This window comes from Vicugna pacos, chromosome 11 (assembly GCF_048564905.1).
Source record: "Vicugna pacos chromosome 11, VicPac4, whole genome shotgun sequence".
In the NCBI taxonomy this organism is placed as follows: domain Eukaryota; kingdom Metazoa; phylum Chordata; class Mammalia; order Artiodactyla; family Camelidae; genus Vicugna; species Vicugna pacos.
In genome coordinates this window covers 50,274,066-50,291,228 of record NC_132997.1, presented here as the reverse complement: position 1 = coordinate 50,291,228, position 17,163 = coordinate 50,274,066, and the positions used below count along the sequence as shown (strand labels likewise).

Below are 17,163 nucleotides of genomic sequence, written 5' to 3'. Positions count from 1 at the left end.
AAACTGAAGAGGAAACAGGTAATCTGACAGGACAAAACATATTGAAATTTTGGGACCCAAGCCTTAGACTGTTTTTTTACTAAAACAAAAACAAAAACAAAAACAAAAAACTTGCCTGCTGTGATTAAAAAAAAATCAAAGGCAATGAAAACATGATTTTAATCGATAGGAAAAAACACAGGTTACAAGGTTCATGGTCACCCTGAGTCTTGGCTTGCTTGGGAATTCCGAATGCATCAATGGCTTGGGCTGGGGTCCCCTTGGGAAAACAGAAAACAATAGCTCCCTTTCCGTGTTTTCTTTTTCCTTTGCAGTTGGATTTAGAGGTGGTGCTGCAATGAGGTCCTGGCCACTGAGGTCTTAAATCTCAGTAAATAAAGCAGCCTCACCCGGTTGTTCACAGCAGCAGTGTATAGAGAGCAGAGTTTTTTGTCATACAGACCGATGATGGAATCCCACTTACTAGCTGGGATCTTGGGCAAATTACCTAATCTATTTTTTTAGTCTATAAATAGTACCATCTATCTCAGAAGATTGCTTTTAAACCTGTACAAAATTACATACTAAGTGCCTGTGCATAGTGGGCATTTAAAAATGTTCTTCCCTCAGGTTGAGAAGTGAAGGCTACAATGTCCCATAGTTCTGAATAGTACTAACATTTGCCATCTTTTCCTATCTCAATCCTGGTCTTTTAGCAAAGCTAATTATGTGTCTCCAAGTCACTGAGGAGGTAGAGCCTAGATATCATAGCTCTCCTGTTCCAGGACAACCCAATAAAGTCCCTGGTCTTCTGGAATTACTAAAGTTGTCCAATAAAGAGTTTGGAAAGGCACTGACAAGATGCCCATCAATAAGACTACAGTTGTTTCCAGAACTCTGAAGATCAAAATGTTTCCCATACTCCTGGGCAGCTCCTTCAGTGGGACTCACCTTCTGCAGCACCTTCAAGTTGGGTCAGTATTAGCCCCGGGCTTGAAGTAAATCAACAGTCCAGGACTGTTAAGCCAACAGTTAAGCCATCTAGGAGAGAACATCCAGATTTCCAGATGAGGTTGAAAAAGAGTTGTAGAAAATAGACAATAACTATAGTTTATAAAGGAAAAAAAAGGTTTTCCTAATTTTTGAGAGACTTACCTGGCAGGTCAGCCTTTTCAAACAGCCTCAAAGCTGCTGGCTGTATTTGTTAAATGGCATGTATGTTTGATGCTTTTTCTCCATTTGCATTTAATATTTAGTAATACAAAATGGAGGCATGAACCACAGCTTCCAAATAAGAAATTTAAATTTAATCATAACATTAAAATCATTTAATCCCATTTCTAGATGACCTCACCAGCATAAAAAGACAAACACATAAAGATGTTCAATCCAGAATTATTTCTTTTAGCCAAACCTGGAAACCAAATCAAAGTCCTTAGTTAGGGATCAACACTAGTTAAGTTATATTACGCACAATAGGCTACTGTGCAGACATAAAAATAGTGTAGATCTGTACCTACTGACAACTATTATGATCCACTACATACTGCTGGGTAAGAAAAGCTCTTTATAGAAGATCATGTATAATATGATCCCATTTGAAGGGAAGTATTAGTACAGTATAGCACTTCTCAAACTTTCTGGTCTCAGGAGTCCTGTAGACCGAAAGATTATTGAAGACCCCAAAGAATGTTTGTTTTGTTTATGTGAGATATACAGTATAGATAAAGATATACTGTACTAGAAAATAAAACTAAGTCTGTCTCTCAATTTTTCTGTGAACCTAAAACTGCTCTAAAAAATCTTTAAAAAAAAACCTTAAGAATTAAAAAGTTTATTTAAAAATAACAATACAGAACCCATTACATATTAACAAAATAATATATTGTATGAAAAACAACCATATTCCCCCCAAAATTAGTAAGAGCAGTATTGTTTCACATTTTTGCCAATCTCTTTTTAACATCTGGCTCAAAATATTCGGCATTACAGCAAGTTTATTAGTTTATTAGGGCTGGCATAACAAAACACCACAGACCGGGTGGCTTAAACAACAGAATTTATTTTCTCAAAGTTCTGAAGGCTAGAAGTCCAAGATTAAGGGGTTGGTAGATTTGGTTTCTCCTGAGAAACCTCTCTTCCTGGTTTGCAGATGGCTGCCTCTTGCTGTGTCACACATGGCCTTTCCTCTGTGCATGCACATATCTGATGGTTTTTTGCTGTTGTTGTCAAATGATCCTTTATTGAAGAATTTTCCTTGTTGTTCTTAACTAGCTGAGCATTCCACCGCACCACTGCTGATGTCATCCGTGACGTCACGATGGTGGTGACCATCAACATTGCAGTCCACACTGGGCAGTCCCTGGGATCTCTTTAATGGTTCCAGACAGTTCTCGAGCTAAAGGTAAGTGCCACATCTGGTGGGCAATGTTGACAATCTCATCAAAAATTATTATTTCCATTGCACTTAATGTTTTTCTGTCTCGGTCATTCCTCAAGGGCTTTGATGATCAGGGCAGAGGCAGAAGGAACTTCCTCAGTCTGGCCCTATCTATTCTCAATGGTCAGTTTGAGTGTAATTCTCAGACCCTTCCAATCACTGGCTGCTAGGCAATACCATCACCAAACTTTCTTGAAGACAGACCCAGGGGGCCGATCTTGGGAACTAGGGGTGCAATGTTTCTTTGTGTGTCCAAATTTCCTCTTCCTGTAAGGACACCAGTCAGACTGGCTTAGGGCCCACCCTAAGAGCCTCAGCCTCACTTTAACTTAATCACCTCTTTAAAGGCCCCATCTCTAACTACATTTTGAGGTATTGGGGGGTTAGGGCTTAACATATGAATTCTCAGGGGACACAATTCAGCCCATAAAAGCAGGTGTAACTGGAAATAGCTAGTAAGAGCACAGAAGTACTGACAGCAAACAGAATTAATCTCTAAAAACACATATCTATAACCTAAACCTACCAACTTATAAAATTCTAGAAAACACAAAAATAAACAAACATAGTATTCCATTAACCATCAGTGTGATGATGTTACTATATGACACAGTCTCTGGAAAACTCCATTGTACACTCAGGAGAGAATTAGAGTGAAAAAGGCAAGTTGTATCCTAATATTTTTATCAAAATAGTAGGACCTCACCTCTTCCACAAAGGATCTTAGGGACTCCCAAGGGTCCACAGACCACATTTTAAGAACAGATACAAGCTGTATAACCTCAGGCATATTTCTTAACCTTGTTAAACCTTAGTTTCTAAAATGAGGATAATGATAACACTAACTTAAGTGGGCTTGTAAAGATTTAATGAATTAATATACAAATAAATGACAAATGTGAGCATTCTGCTAACATTAGCTGTTGTTATTTGTAAAAAAAACACCTAATGACATCATATATGTGCTTAAATATATTCAGAGTAACCTCTGGATGAGGAAATTTATTTTTTAAATATTTAAACTGAAGTATAACATACACTCTAAAAAAGGCATAAAGTATAATGTGTATAAGCTTGATTTTTCACACAGTGAACTTATTTTAATCTTTGTTTAAGAGATCATTTTATTAACTGCAACAAAAAAGCTATAGGTAAACAACCACAAGAGCAGCCCTTTTCCTCACCGATATACAGCATCCTTGGGCTTGGCCATCCATCTCCCTGTAGGAATCAAGAGAGAATCGAAGAGGTGTTCCTTATCTTAATACCCCTCTAGTGCCATCAGGTTCCCTTTGCCTCCAGGAAAAAGGCACAGAGCAAAAGCAACGCTGAACCAACTTTTGTATCATTATGAAGCTGGATTCTCATCAGAATCCAGTTTAGTAAACTCTGGAGCTCACTTAAAAAATAGCCATGATCAGTATTGCTGATCACGTCTCTATGATAGGTATGAAGTTCATTTGGGGGTAAGTCATTGTGCCCCATCCAAATAAAAAAAAACATAAAAATTATTCTCCATAACAAAGTTCATTATATAACAATAAAGATCTTGTGTAATAATCGTGGTGAGACTTTTTTTTTCCCTCCTCCTCTTAGAGATGTTGAGGGTGAAGTCAGTGACTCAAAAGCCAGCTGGAGCAATGTTAGGTGCAATTTAACGCGATTTCAGTGCAGAATGAGTTGCAAAGTGGTAGTACTAACAGAGACTGGATTATAAACACAGAAGCAAATCCTCCAACCTTTACTCCATTACAGTTTGGAGAGGAGGCCTAGAATCCTGAAAAATTCATTTAGCCTCATCAAAAATTATTTGCTAATACTGTTGCTCTTTCTTAAAAGTTCTACATCAAAAACACCTGCTATGCCCTCTTCTACAACAGTAGTTAAAACAAGTACTTTCTTTAGTTACAGTCTCAAAAATTTATCAACTGGCTTCTAGAAAGAAAATTTAAAACATAAAAATTTATTTTCAATTCTACCAATACCTACCCACTTACAAAATTCTACAAAACACAAAAATACACAAACACACACTCCATTAACCATCAGAGTGATGATGTCACCATATCACGTAGCTGCTGGAAAACACGGTACAATCAGAGAGAATGACAGTGAAAGCAAATAACTTGTGAAAAACTACTTAACAACATGGTAAGGACTTAAATGCATGGTTACCTTTAAATACTAAATAACACAATTTCCGATTCTGTTAAGCAATTAGTATTTGATATACAAAGTTACATTTTCCAAAGACAAAACTTTTTTTTTTAATTTACTAAAAACATAAGTCATACCTCTGATACCCAAAAGAAGACATCTTTTCTTCCTGGCCAATGCTGCCCAATGGCAGCTGTCAGAAAGAAACCAGTAAGCAAGAAGCAGCACCGAGATGAGACGAGGGCACTGGACTCCACAGCTGACTTCACTATTCAGTGCTATCCCTGGGAGCACTCATTCCCACACGCCATCTAACAATCAGCAGTGAGCGAGGCAAAAGCTCAACTTAAATAAGTAATGAATATTCCCAGCAGAAAGCTCTTTTGGAAAAACTAACCCTGCAGACACCAATATGTAAGTCCTGGATGAATAACAGAGCTCTGCCAGTGAATAAGTGATGGCAGCACGGTATGCCAACACACACTGACTAAGGGGTCAAACTAAAACTATATCGTAACACTAAAAGAAAAACACAGTTACTTCAGAAATGCATTTATTACAAATGATCTGTGCAATCACACTGATAAACAAATCTCTGAGTGTCATACACAGTCCTTCCCATGTCGTGGCCTTAGCACACGGGATTCTGAATCAGACTTCTCAAACAGACAGTAAGAACAGGAATGAAGGAGACAGAAAAAGAGAAAGAGGCCATGGAAGCAGACAGGCTGTGAGGAGGGGGAGACAGAGGGGACAGTGGGCTGGAGCTGATGGGCAGGGCAAAGCTGTGCTGGAAGCCCCCCTCCCCATGCTGGCCTGCAGCAAGGAAGGAGTGCCCTCTGTGGCTGACACTCTCCCAGGGAACTTTGCACAGCCCTGCTGATATTATTGCTTCAAATGCTGCTGCCCGGAGAAGTAACCAGGAACAGAAAAGAGCTACAGTAATGCAAGTCCATCAGTGCCATGGGAAGGGGAGGGTTAGGGGAGGGTGAAAGAACAGGATACTAACAAACACAAAAGGTACCAACTTCAGAAGAAAAAGGACAGATCAAAGTAAAGGGTAAAAATTTTAACTTACTTTGTTAAACATAAAATTCTGAGTAGTAAAGGAATTGAGAATGGGGTCTCAAAGAGATACTTGTACAGCCATGTTCATAGAGCACTATTCATAATAGCCAAGAGGTGGAAGGAACCCAGTTTCCCTCAACGGAAGACTGGATAAACAAATATGGTACATTGGGCCCTCCATATCCATGGTTCCACATCCACGAAGTCAACCAACTGCAGATCAAAAATATTCAGAAAAAAAATTTCAGAAAGTCACAAAAAGCAAAACTTGAATTTGTTGTGTGCCAGTAACTATTGACCTGGCATTTACACTGTATTTGGTATTATAAATAATTTAGAGATGATTTAAAGTATACAGGAGGAGGGGGAGGATATAGCTCAAGTGGTAGAGCAAGCATGCAAGAGGTCCTGGGTTCAATCCCAAGTAGCGCCTCTAAAAATAAATAAACCTAATTACCCTCCCATCAAAAATTTTTAAAGGAGGGAGGTATAGCTCAGTGGTAAAGCAAGCATGCACGAAGTCCTGGGTTCAATCGCCAGTACTGCCATTAAACAAACAAACAAACAAACATAACACCTCCTCCCTCCCACCCCTCACAAAAAATAAAGTATACAGGAGGGTATGCATAGGTTCTATGCAAATACAATGCCATTTTATATAAGGGACTTAACATCCAGATATGGAGGGAGGTCCTGGAAGCCAGGGAAACTGAGGGGTAACTGTATACACATACAGTGGAATATTATTCAGCCTTAAAGAGGAAGCCCGGTCACACGCTACAACATGGATGCACCTTGAGGACATCACGTTAAGCAGAATAAGCCAGTCACAAAAAGACAAATACTGTATGATTCCACATATATGAGGTATCTTAAGTAGTCAAATCCACAGAAATAGAAAGCAGAATGGGAGTTAGCAAGGGCTTGGGGGAGAGGGGAAAGAAGAGTTGTTTAAGGGGTTTCCGATTTTTAAGATGAAAAAGCCCTGGAGATATTTCACAAGACAAATATACTTAACACTAGTGAACTGTACTCTAAAAAATGATTAAGAGGGTAAATTTTATGTTCTGTTTTTTATCACAATAAAAAATATTTTGGGGTAGTGATTTAAAGTTAAGAGTACAAGGGGAAAGGGAAAAATACAAACCTTCTAGAAACTGTAGACATTTGACCTAGGTACAGAGATTAATAAGATCACACATCTGTAATTCTCTTTTAATCATTAATACAAAAGAGTTCAATGGTGGGGGCAAAATCAGTAGGTATAGAAGGAATAACGCGAATGTGAGCTCCGGTGGGCTTCAGAGGTACATTTCCGGAGAAGAGCTTTGGAAAGAAAGGCAGACCCTGTGAAAGATGAACACGCCAAAGGTTATAGGCATTAAGTTCTCACCCTGTGCCCACAGCCATCTTGGCTGATTGTCTGATAACTGTGGCCAACCATTAGACAGCATGGTGTCCTCAGGGAACCACCCAGGAAAGTTACCACCCAAATTTCCACATCCCTCCTTGGCAATTAAAATGATACTTTTCCTTAGCACCTTGTCAGGATGTTCAATTTCGAGTGCTTCCAGAGATCCACCTCAGGAGAAGTCAATCTGTCCACAGGAGGCATAGTTTCCAAAGCTGTCTACTGAGAACCTCTGAGAGATGTGAACTGAATTGAGCTTTAGGGTACCGAAGTAGAAGTTCTCAAAGAGCTGAAAAGGAAGAATAAAAACCCAGAATGAATATCCAAAGAACATCACAGATGAAAATATTAAATGTGAAAACACCACAATAATCCCAACAAAGTCCTGTGCTTTCTTGTCAGTATTTATTCTGAAAAAAGATCCTGGAGAGTGGGGATGGGAGTGAGAACGGAACAGCAGCTCTTCTCTGATTAGTTGAATAGCCTCCTCTGACAAAACGCACTAGAGAAAGGAGTCTGAAAAGTCAATTCCAAAATGAATCTACTGAGCAGATATGATCAAGAACTTGTAACAAACATCCCAGGGCCATACCCTGATACACAGACCTACCAAGGCTGCTCCTGTGACTTTCAGTGACTGAGCAGGGAGGATGTTAGTTCTGTTACAGCCAGGATAAAATTTGATATAATACATTCCTCCACCTAGTCAACATTTATTAGAAACACTAACTAAAATAAACAGAAGATAAGGTTCCTGCCCTACAAATGATTCGGATAACCCACTGAGGAATATAGAATACTTACACACACCAAACAGCCAGAGGAACACTTCTACTGGATGATAAAACAAGTACAAATGATAATATTTATCAAAAACCTTTCATTAGGCTTTGGATTCAAGCCAGCATCCTAAAGTAAATGCTCTTTATTACAATTCTTATTTAAAAAGCTTTCAACTTTGTCAGAGGGAGGGATGAACCACACTCTGAGAAAGACCTATTCTGGTGATTAGCACATTTACAAGACAGAATCCAAAATGACATCAGAATTCATCCCAGAAAATTAAGCCACACTGCTTAGATAACGAGTGTCAGAAGAGTAATGGGCTGACCTTCTTCTGTTAAGATGCAAGAACTGCTCTTTTTTAAAATGTCAGTAAGATCCCGAGAAAGCCTTTCAATACACAAACCAACAATGCTTGAACAGAACCTGAGGGTGAGACCTTTGCACATTAGCAAGAGACTGTCTTGTCTCTTCACTTATTTTTATACAATTTCTGCACCATGGACTCCAGCCACTGTCGCCTTTCCTCTTCCTGCAATTAATGGCCTAGCAAAATGCCTGGGGTTCATTAAAGGCTAACTTTATAAAGCCCAGTAAATATTGATTCTTCAATATGGCATCAACTTGACCCCAAAGATCTATTTAGAGGCTGTGCGCTGCATTGTCTTGTCTTTCAGAAAGGTGATCAGCTCTTGTCTGCACTGATTTACACAATTAACTTCTCTTCCTGGCTTTGGCAGCCTGTTCAAACCATATCCACCCTTTTGTGTAAAGAAATACAGCCTGAAATATTTATCGGCTAATCCCTTTGCTGAACATTAATTTGAAGTGAAAGTCACGTCGACAAGACTGACAGATTTATAGCTTTGCAAACTGAAGCCTTCTAGATACAAAAAGACATAACCAAAGGGGCAACAGAAGACAAAACAAAACTACAAGGGAACTCATAATACTTTCAACAGATTACTCTTCAGGGACTAGCAGCCTATGAATCCTCTACCTTCTTTTCTCTGTGCCTGTGTTTCCAAGTGGTGGAGAGACCACAGCTAGGAGCTGGAAAGTGACTTACCTCCAACTTCACCTTGCCTTGTACTTATAACCCCCAGATGGCATGATTTGCTAGGAAGATTTCTCATGCTTTGAGGTTTAAAGCAAAGAGCAAACGGTGATAATGAAGTTAGCTGGGATGTGATTTCAATGCAGTAATTACAAAAATTAAGAGAGAAGACTGAAAACAAATTCTCATGCTCCCTTAAGGCAAAAGCAGCTGGTGGAAAACGTGAAGTCAGTCTAAACTTAGGCCAGGCACACGGGGCTGGGTAGCTGTGGGGAGACGACACCACCCACTGCATGAAATCATGAGGGCAAAGACTCAACTGATGAACAAGTCAAAGTACCTCCCTTGTAAACTGTAAACCACTACTGAAAATTACATACTTCTATGGTGTTAATAACATCTCTCTGCTCTTCTTAACCTGTCCTTATTCTACCTTCATAGTTGCCATCTTCTTCCATACCTTCTGATAATGTCATAATCAAATGGATTTCTCATCCAAAGTCCCTACTGCAGTGCCAAGCCTCGTTTTAGCCTTTGTCTCTGTGTTCTTGTTCTGTGTGTTTATAATGATTCAGTAACAAATTTTTCGTAGTTATTTTATTGTTTAGTCATTGTTGTATCTTTAATCCTAAGTCCTTCTTTTAGTTCTGCCAATTATTTCTAGTGACTCATTAAAATATAAGCTTTACAGAAGAAGGATCTTTTATGTTTTTCAAAGCTGAATGCTACTGTATGCTGTTACTGTATCTAGTAGACTGCATATGATCAATAAGTATTTGCTGGATAAAATAACAAAAATGAATGTTGTAGATGTCTGTGTACTTCATGTTGGAAAAAAAAAACTATGATGTGGTCTTGTTTAGATGGATTTTAAAATCTTATTTATAGATTGCCACCCAGGAATCCTTGAACAGGACTTACCTAAATGGTATTACCTCTAATCATATCTCAGTTGGAACTAGTTGTCAAGAAAGAATTTATAGGTAGTAATGGAAATTTTACATATTCCTTTACATTTCTATGTCTCTCTCATTTGTCAAAGCCTAGTCTAAGCTCACATTTCTGATCTGGAAGTCACTGAGCACCTGATGTTGTGCATTTTCATGTAAAGAGACGTATGACATGGTTCTGTCTCCCAGGCACTTGCCATCTGCTACGGGAGACGGGGCATGTGTCAGAACAGAAGCATGCTGATGATATGAGTGTGTGTATCTTATGAAAAGTTACTGTATTATGTATTCAATTTAAAAAGTTTACCTAAAATAATACAGGAGGAGAGGTACAGGCAATGAATAAATGCAGTGGGAGGTAAGAAAGCAAGAGACTTAGAGGGCTGAGGTATCTAGATAAATCACCTGGAAGAGACAAAAATAAGCTGGGCCTTGTAGCAAGTCTACGACTTAGTGGAGAAGAGGGAGGGCAGCATCAGGGGAGAAATGGGTATGGAGGGCCAGGCTGAGTAGACCAGGTTATATGTTTGGAGGGTTCTTAAAAAGAAGTGGTGAAAAAGACTAAGGTTACAGCCATAAGGAGGATGAGTCAGACTAAATGGGGCCCTGGGGGTCAGGTTCAGAAGTTACACTACATTCTAGACCAGGGGTGGGGGAGCACTGAAAGCTTCTGAGTAGGTTGGTGGCCCAAGATGAGAACATGTTTTAGGGAAATGAATCTGGGTGTGGTATACTGTGCAGACTGGAGAAAGGAACCCGAGAAGAAAGAAAAGGAGACAGGGTAGCAGTTAAGTCGTGAGACCCTGAGTGTCTTAACTAAAACAGTAGTAGTGGGCTTGGAAAGACTGGAGCAGATGTGAACTACTATGAACGAAACACAAAACACACTCTGTGGTTTTCTAGATGAGAGGAAAGAGACAGGAAAAAAAAAGGTGAACTCGTAGCACAGTTAAGTGTAAGTGCATCACCATAAAAAAACTTTACAATTGTCTTTATTTCTATTGAGTAGTAGTTCTTTATACATTATGGAAATGAACCCTCTGTCTGTGTGATGAACTGCAAATATATTTTCCCCTCAACTTGTCACTTGTCTTTTGACTTTGCTTTTGGTGGTTTTTGCTGTGTCAATTTAAATTTTTATAAACTCAAACGTAACAGGATATTTTTTTAAAAAAAGTTACCCAATGCCAATATTGTTCTCTATTAAAAGGTCAGAACACCAAATATATAACTATTGACAGCAATGCTAATAAAATAAAGATCTTAATGGCCAAAGTTTACTGAGCAAGCATGTATGCCAGGCATGATACCTGGGGCTCCAGGACTGCCTCCTCACAGCCCCAAGAAGCAGATACTATTATTAATCCTCATTTTATCCTTGAACCTGAGGCTTAAAAGGCTAAAGTAACTTGCCCAAGAATACACAGCAAGCAAACAGTGAAAAATTGAAATTCATTACACTGGAAAAGAAAAAAAATTAAGACTCAAACCCAGGTAGCCTAACTCTAGAGTCCGAGCTCTTGACAGCCTGCACTCTCCGGCCTCTCCCAGTGGCCAGTGCCCCTCCAAACACGGCCCTGTTGAGACCACGATGAGGAAGCCTGGCTCACAAAACCCCCAAAGATTGAAATGAACACATTCGTGCATGTGTTCTTCCTGCTTTCACCATCACCTCTTATCCCGGACCTGGTTAAAAAAAATTAGATGGCTCTAGTTCAGCTAGAAGAATTTTAATTGAATTCTGGATGAAAATAAGCACACATCAACTAAATGGCTCCATTTAATTCCATACCTGAATGCAGAAGAGGAGAAAGCTCAAACTACAAGTTTAAAAAAAGAAAAAAGGAACCTGGTTGCTCTTTATAGCCTAAAGTAGTTTAAGAAGAGCAAAGTGGTCCATTGTTTAGAAAATAAAAGAGCTCACAGGGAAAATTTAAATTAAAAAAGAACCATGGCCAGGTATTTAAGTCGTGTTGAGATTTTTTTCTCCTCACTGTTGTTTTATAACAAATCCCTTGGGGATTTTGGAACCTAACCCACTTTCTTACCAAAAACATTTCTTTCTCTGACACGCACACATAGAGCCCTGTTGTGTTGGAAGCCAGCATTTATCAAAGCTGCACAAAGGAACAAAACAATGAACAGCTGCACAAAACTACAAATATTTGATAAGGAAATAAAAATAGAATTTAAGAATGCCAATATTTGTGATATCACTTGTAGGTAATATGTAGACTTGGACAATTTAAGAAGAAAATTTTAAACTCAAGTAAGTATAAGCATGACATTTGAAAACTGTTATGTGTACAGCTGCTGTCCTTCATTGATTACAGTTATCTTCAGAAAGTTAAACAAACTTTTCCTATCACCAAGTACAGAGACAAACGTGGACCATCAAGATGAAAGGTTTCTGGTCAAAACCAAAGCTTCCCTGACAGAATCTCAAGACACAGATCCAACGATCCTGCTGTCCTCTCCTCACATGACCATTTAGTTTGTACACGGTTGTTTCCTGGGGAGAACCAGGAGGGACTATTGATTTCTGGCAGTGTGTAGTACACACTGGTAGAAAACAAACAGCAAGAGTTAAGGGCTATTCTTAACCTGGTCATTTTTCCTTGCATTCATTTCAGACCTTCTACTCCTTCCTCCCAGGTCCTTTGACACAACCATAAAAGACCAGATATAACTCCACATGTGACTAGGGTGCAAGGATGAGCCTGAACATCTCAGATAGAGTTGGGGAGGAGGGTGGAGGGGAACCTTCTCATATCTGTGACCTCAAGCTACAAAACTGAATGAGCGGCCAATCTTCAACAGCATAAGGACTAATGTGCTGGGGATCCCTGTCCATTTGGCTTCCCAAATAAGACTCCTCCTTGTTCTTCAATCTTAGACAAAGTAGTGGTCACTCTTTTCAAAGATCTCTCCTTTAAGAAAATCTATTTCTTGTGTGCTGGATGGCCTCAGTGAACTACTTGTCAAAAAGAGGAAATGCAGTTGTGAAGCCCAACATAACAATTCAAAATATGGTAAGTCCTGATAAAAGAAATAAAAGCAAAAATAAACAAATGGGATCTACTTAAATTTAAAAGCTTTTGCACAGCAAAGGAAGCCACTGACAAAATGAAAAGACAACCTATGAATGGAAGAAAATATGTGCAAATGATGACTGACATGGGGTTAATATCCTAAATATATATACAGTTTATATAACTCAATATAAAAAAAACAAACAATTCAATTAAAAAATGGGCACAAGACCTGAATAGACATTTTTCTGAAGAAGACATATAGATAGCTAAAAGGCACATGAAAAGATGTTCAACACTGCTAATCATCAGAGACATGCAAATCAAAACAATCACGCCTGTCAGAATGGCTATCGTCAAAAGGTCTACAAGTAAAAAACGTTGGTGAACACAACATTGTAAATCAACTATACTTCAATTAAAAAAAAAAAGGAAAAAAAATGTTGGTGAGAGTGTGGAGAAAAGGGAATCTTTGTATACTGCTGGTGACAATATAAACTGGTGCAGCCACTATGGAAAGCAAAATGGAGGTTCCTCAAAAAACTAAAATTAAAACTACCATAAGATCCAGCTTTTCCACTCCTGGGTATATATCCAAAAACAATCAAAAACACTAATTCAAGAAGATACATACACCTTGATGTTCACAGCAGCACTATGTACATAATAGCCAAGATATGGAAGCAAACTATTTATCAACAGATGAATGGATAAAGAAGATGGTGTATGTTCACACACATACACAGAGGAATATTACTCTGCCATAAAAAAGAATGGCATTATGTCATTTGCAACAATGTGGCTGAATCTAGAGTATTATGCTTAGTGAAATAAGTCAGACAGTAAAAGACAAATACTGTATGTTATCACTTATATGTAAAACCTAAAAAATAAGACAAATGTATAAAGTAAAATGGAAACAGATTCACAGGTATAGAAAATAAACTAGTAGATACCAGTGAGGAGAAGGAAAGGAGGAGGGACAAGACAGGGGTATGGGAGTAAGACACACAAAATACCATGTATAAAACAGATAAGCAACAAGAACATATTGTACAGCATGGAGAATTTTAGCCATTATTTTGGAATAACTTTAAATGGAGTATAATCTATAAAAATATTGGATCATTCTGCTGTATACCTGAAACTAGTACAATATTGAAAATCAACTTCAATTTTTTAAAAATGTAAGTCCTATGAAATTTACAGTCATCCCTGGTATACACGAGTTAAACTAACCCTTAGAACATAATCTGGTGCAACTGAAAATAAGTACTGGTGCTCAAATAATGCAAGTATTTAGAAGGATGCAGTGGGTCCCGTTCCCCACCACCGCCCAAGAAAGGATGCTTTCTATTGTTTTCCCATATGGCAATTAGACTTTTGAAATCTACAGTAAACAGGAATAGCAAATACACACTACTCTGAAGTTTTCCCAGTGTTTTTCTTCAATAATCTGTTTTACAAACTTCTATTTCTCACAATTACCCCCTGTTTACAGATGAAAGTAACAATAATAACACTATTTTGTACTTAATAATAATGCTCACCCGCCCACCTCCCTACCAGAGATGGTATGAGGATGAATGGAAGAAAGTCTGACAGGCACTCTGAGCTCTTTGGGAAGGCACTCTCGTAGGAAGCCTTGCTGAGGCTAAACAACACCTTTCACCTCAGGATCTAAAAGTATCTCACAAAGCTCAGCTCATTAACAACCCTTCAGAAAATTGCCGTGATATAAACCAGAGCTCAGCTTTATTATCTCCATTTAAAAGATAAGAAACAGAGACAGGCTAGGACCACTAACATTGTGATATAAGATTAAGAGTTTCTGCTTTTGAGATTGCAGATATTAACCACTATATATAAAAATAGATAAAAAACAAATTTCTTCTGTATAGCAAAGCGAACTATATTCAATACCTTGTAACTTTTTATGAAAACAAATATATGCATATATATTCATGACTGGGACACTATGCTGAACACCAGAAATTGACACATTATAACTGATTATACTTCAATTAAAAAAAAAGTTAAAAAAAAAAAAGTTCCTGGGACCAGGCATAGAACACAGGTTGGTATAAGGCCTTGTCCACAAGGCAGGGTGCATGTGCCTCACAATCTGAATAACAAATCTGTACCAAAAATGCCAAGTGGGGAAGAAGTTCCATCCTTGGGCTATGCAAATGCAATCAGACAGCAAAGTAAGGGTTCACTTGGTTTTGTCGCCAAGAAAGAGAAACAGCTAATGTGAAAAACTATAATCACAGACCTTGGAAGATCCTAATTACAACAAACAAATAACGGCATATTTCAAAGCATTCTTCTGAAATTGGCCTCTAGGTACAAGACTGATAAGACTTTAGGTAGTAAACAGAAAGATACGGACACCAGACTGAAAATATAATAGATCTGAAAAACATCACAGCTCTTCATGTCACATTACTAATCTTAGAATTACGATCACAAGTAAGTTTTTTCCCCACCACAGATAAGTTCCGCTTGTTAAAATTCCCCCCCCCCCCCCAAAAAAGACTGAGTTTCTGCCAAGGTAGCAGGCAATTCACATTCTCAAGCCCTCCTATACCTTGCATTTTCTTCTGGCTACCTGAGCGATCATTCCTAAAGAGAGCAAATGTGGGAGATACAAAGAGACAGAAGGAAAACGGAGACCCAATGCATCCAGAGGTCAAAAATACCTTCCATCTACTTAAAAAATATTCATATAGGCTGCACTCACATGGATTCTTTCTAAACATCATCACAAAAGAACAAAATGGGGCCTATTCACACTAAGGTAGGCCATGTCACTCTACACACACACAAACACACACACGTCATCTGGAAACCAACGATAGAAACTTCTTTTCTATTGAAGAAAAGAGGTTAAAACAGTCCTTAGGGCAAACTCTCTTCCTTAATTTCTCCATTCTTAAACAGGGACAATACCTTACAGGATACTCTGCAGTCACAGGAAGATAAATTATAAGATGGAATTTTGAGCTCTATTAATAGCTGTTGCTCACTGACTGTAACCTCCAATGCATCATTAAAGGACAAAAAGCAGCTTCCTTAAAAGAAAAAAGAAAAGGTCTACTAGAAACTCTGATAGCTACCAGCCTCTGCAGTCATCATCTGGTCTCATAGGGCTATAATATTTTTAAAGACCAGAATAGAAACATCTACTTCAGAATAAAAGGCAATGTAGTTGTTAGGTGGTTACTATCCTAGAGTCATCTCCAAACACAGCCCTAACTCTGCCTGAGATCACATTCAATTTGAAACCTCAAACTGCAGGGATCAGTGGTGAGAGAGCCAATAATAGCTAATAATAGCCAATAAACAGAGGACATAATGTACTTCCAGAAGGCTGGGGGCACCTCAGATCTAAGAAGTAAGTCAAGGCCAGTCTGTGGGAGGAGTAATTCTTATCATCAGTTGTCTCTAAAAGGAAAGCAGCAAGAAGGATGTAAAGCAGTGAGCTATGATTTCTCTACCTATCAAGATGTCACTCCTGCTTTGCGCATCTCTGTTAAAGCAGTACCAAAAAGCTTGCGTGTAGCCAGAGCCCAAATCCCACCTCCACTGACTGAAATAGCAAAGGAACATTATCAGGCTCCTTGCACAGAATGGGAACGTGAACTTCCCTCATTGATTCTGTTCTCCCAAACCACCTGCCTGTCTTGGCTGCAGTGAGCATAAGTGATGTTATTGGCTTGACCTAAGGAGGAGCCAGGCAGAAAGAACCCAGACAAACAGCCAGGGAATGAAGGCTTTAAAATCTCCTTCAAATAATTACTCAGGGTTGCACTTTTGGATGTCTGGCCTGCACCTCACTGCTGACATAAAGATTATCAAGTTTAAGATTCTGCTGGTAAGGCCAAATGACCTAGTAGAGAGTGAATTAAAACCGCTATATACAAACAGGATGCCAGGCATTCTGCTGAGCACCTCAATACTCAGAATGCCAAGGGACTTCCCCTCCCTGCAGAGCCTTTCAATTTTAAAAGGTAGCAAGAAAAAAATGTGAGGTGGAGGTAGGAGGCAGGAAGAGAGAAGAGGCCGTGCTGACACGGCTGAAGAAGCCAGACTTCATCTTGGCACACAGCAGCATGCTCTGCCCAGCTGGCCGGTTTCCACAGCAGCATGCAGAATTAGCATCAGTGATGGGCCGCTGGGAGTTTAGTTTGCTGCAAAATCTCTTCCAGAGCAAGCCCTGCCTTGAGGCATGGATATTACTGCTTCACCAGGACAAAACTGCCCCAGGTGGCTGCTGGCAAGCA

General features: G+C 39.0%; 1 protein-coding gene across 3 annotated transcripts in view; it reads right to left on the bottom strand.

Annotated features, from left to right (window-relative positions):
- Window positions 1–6,689: 6,689 nt before the first annotated feature.
- ASCC1 (activating signal cointegrator 1 complex subunit 1) overlaps window positions 6,690–17,163 on the bottom strand; it is an 80,427-nt gene continuing 69,953 nt past the window's right edge. For all 3 annotated transcript variants that reach the window (XM_006212861.4, XM_072971346.1, XM_031682273.2), the window contains exons 10-11: window positions 7,186–7,344; window positions 6,690–6,991 (exon numbers count right to left, since the gene is read on the bottom strand). In XM_006212861.4, coding sequence (XP_006212923.1) covers window positions 7,228–7,344 — 117 coding nt within the window. In that variant the 3' untranslated portion in view covers window positions 6,690–6,991; window positions 7,186–7,227. The remainder of the gene's footprint in view (window positions 6,992–7,185; window positions 7,345–17,163) is intronic.